General features: G+C 34.2%; 1 protein-coding gene across 1 annotated transcript in view; it reads left to right on the top strand.

The window, feature by feature from the left end:
- Positions 1-1,649, top strand: part of LOC117169180 (probable NADH dehydrogenase [ubiquinone] 1 alpha subcomplex subunit 12) — a 57,347-nt gene extending 55,698 nt beyond the window's left edge. The window contains exon 4 of the mRNA XM_033355407.1: positions 1,293-1,649. Coding sequence (XP_033211298.1) covers positions 1,293-1,534 — 242 coding nt within the window. The 3' untranslated portion in view covers positions 1,535-1,649. The remainder of the gene's footprint in view (positions 1-1,292) is intronic.
- Positions 1,650-3,408: the final 1,759 nt, after the last annotated feature.

The raw sequence follows: 3,408 nt of genomic DNA on the forward strand, positions 1-3,408 counted from the left end.
CCCCCCCCCCCCCACTAATATGTCCACGTGGACGTATTTATGAAAATATAGATATTATTGGTCTTCAAAGCACAATATGAAAAATTCGAGTGTACCTCGAGTACACCTTGTCTGATTTCAGTTCATTATTCACAGATTTAGGGGAACGAGTGTCCACGTGGATTATAGCTCGACATACCCGGTCACCCTCGTGGACAAGTGTGTAATTTTTCCATCCCCCCCCCCCCCCCCCCCCCCCCCCCCCCCCCCAACTGACACGTGGTATATGGATGGCCCCTAAATCATGACTGCAGGTGGTCCATCAATTTATCTCGTAAGAATTAACAAGCTTGGCACTTATTATGATGCTATATGCCTAATTAAAAAAAAAACGTTTAAGCGAAAAATTCCAAAATTCTTCAAACCTTCTGAAAGTAAAAAGGTTCAAAAAGGTATAAACATGTCGATAGATAAAGATAAGAGATATTCAGTCATTTCAAAATGCATGCTTTGCATCCCACAAACATGATCTTTTTCTTTCCACTCCCTATCCCTCGTCTCTACTTAGACTTATCTCTTTGCATCACTGATTATCCCTTGCAGTCACTACTGTCTACCTTTTTATATCCCAACTATCCCTAGTGTTTACAACTGCCTGTCTTTCTATATACCTGATTATCCAATGTCCATGATACACCGTTTTAATTTCTAGCCATTTGAAATTTGACGTGATGAAGCATTCTGGCCTCCAGATTTGAAAGCAAAACGTATCGAATGTGAAGATAGTTCTCTCAATATTAATATTTCAACTTTTTAGTTCGCCTATCACACGACTTTTTTTTATATTGGGTAGAAGTATTCGGTAAAAGCGGTCCGTAGAAACATTCAGGAGGCACCCTTAAAACATCGTGTTAGAGTATATGTTGATAGTTCGAGTAACGAATATAAATTCAAAACATATATTAACACGAGGGTTGTAGGGCGTTAAATTGTGTAAAGGTCAGTTTAAAGAACTGAAAGCTATGCCAGCCATGAACAGGTTTTCAACCAACCAAAAATGTATAAAAATTAAGTAAAAAGTTATATAAAATTATTTGAATGAAAAATAAAATGATTTGCGAATAAGGCAAATGAAGATATTCACAAAGAACAATTAAATGATAAATAACTATTAAATGAATAACGAATAAAGGAATAGGAATTACATTCTTATTCGTAGAGCATTAAAGTAGCTAATCAATCGAATCAAACACCAACTCGAATTATAATTATGGTATTGCAATATATTTTTAAACGTTACTTTGATTTTTTAGGTCGCAATCGATGGGTAATATACTCAGAAAGAGTAGGTTTGAACTATGATGGATCTCAAGTACCAGCAGAGTGGTTCGGCTGGCTGCACTACAAGACCGATTTGCTACCACATCAGGATCCCTCAAGACCGAAATATAAATGGATGGCTGATCATGTTTCTAATATGTCTGGTACGAGTAAAGCTTACATGCCCTATAGTACTACTCGGCCGAAAATAGAAGCATGGAAACCACCAAATTAGATCATTTTTAATGCAAACAGGTAGACAGATATCGTTTCGATCTGTAAAAATACTATAATTATTTTCGCGAGTCGTATATATACGTAAACGTTAATAAAAGATTTGTTTAAGCGTATTACTTTTCAATCCATTCAGTCTATTATTGATAACTACAAAATCCGAAATAGTAGAAAACACTCAGATCCAACGACAGGTTAAGGGCCTGTGATACTTAGAAAATTGTCAATTTTACCAGTTATAGCTTCCTCCGGCTTTCTTTCTAGAATAATAAATATTTTGTCTTAAAGATTTATGAAATGATACTGAACATGGTAACGGACGTCCCCATACACTTTTTTTGTAATAATTTCCAAATTATCGGAAAGGCAGAGATGAAAAATGACTTAACCTCAAAATAATGCACAAAATTTTTATTTAGTACAATAATTTTTTTTGTTATTATCCCTAAAAAAAGAGTCCGGGGACGTCCGTTATGATATTTTATAACATCTCTGAATTCAGTTTTTAAAATTTTAATTTTTGTTGAAAAAAGCCGGGGGAACTGTACCCGATTGACCACACGACGAAGTATCACATGCCCTTAAGGGCATATGATACGTACAGTTTCCCCGGCTTTTTTTCCACAAAAATAAAAATGTTTAAAAACTGAATTCGGAGATGCTATAAAATATCATAACGGACGTCCCCGGGCTCTTTTTTGAGGGACAATAACAAAAAAAATTTATAGTGCTAAATAAAAATTTTATGCATATGCATTATTTTGAGGTTACGTCGTTTTTCATCTCTGCCTTTTCGATAATCTGAAAATTATTTATGAAATAAACTTTTTTGATTGCCTGCAAATAAGGTTAGTTCCGGCAGATTAGTTACTATGTTTATTTGTAAGTCTAAAGTTTTTGGCCAAAAATATTGTGTAGTTTGGAAGTAACACTCGGGTGAATTGTAACACACATAACCTCGAAATATACACGCACTTTGTTAGCAATATCAAAATTTTTTTGATGAAAAAACACAAAAAAGTGTGTAGGGACGTCCGTTAGCATGTTCGCTATCATTTCCTAGATTTTGAAGGCAAAATATTTCTTATCCTCGGAAAAAATCCAGGGGAATCTGACACTGAAAAAATTGATACTATTTACTAAGCGCTATGCAAATTAATCACATTTTGCTAAATTAAAATTTTTTTGTATTAACCTACAAAAAAAGTGTGTGCGGACGTCCGTTAGATTGTTCGCTATCATTTCCCAAATTTTTAAGACAAAATATTTATTATTTTAGAAAAAAAGCCGGGGGAACCTAAAACTGGTAAAATCGACAGTTTTCTAAGTATCGCATGCCCTTAAGAAATTGATTGTTAAAATAAAAAAGTGTGACTTGCTGGAGGTGGTGGGCTTGGGGGGATTTTAGGTTTGGAATTCTAGCGAGAAATATGTATCGAGTCAGCACGGGAGTTCACAAGAAGATGACCAGCATGCGGGAAGTAATAATGAACATGATTTTAATTTTAAAAGAAAGATTGAATTATTCATTTATTTAAAAAAAGGTTTTGCTGAAACCATAGTAAAATCAGCGAAAAAAATTCTCGGCAAAACGGTTTTTTAGATCCTGGATTTACCAACAGTGGTCACTACTGATCTTTTCTTAAAAGTTAAATAATTATTTAAACCATTTTTAAATTTTATTTTAAGTAATGAAAAGCGAATTTGAATTTGAGCCTATCTTTACGAAAACTGTAATGACGGTAAGGTTTGAGAACTTGTCTGCGTATACCTTGGCGAGACAAAGCGCATGCTTGTGATTGTGCATTTGAGAAACTATAAAACTATAAAACTATATTCTGACATTACTGCGTTTTCAAATTTATTAGAACATTT

This window comes from Belonocnema kinseyi, chromosome 3 (genome assembly GCF_010883055.1).
Source record: "Belonocnema kinseyi isolate 2016_QV_RU_SX_M_011 chromosome 3, B_treatae_v1, whole genome shotgun sequence".
Classification (NCBI taxonomy): domain Eukaryota; kingdom Metazoa; phylum Arthropoda; class Insecta; order Hymenoptera; family Cynipidae; genus Belonocnema; species Belonocnema kinseyi.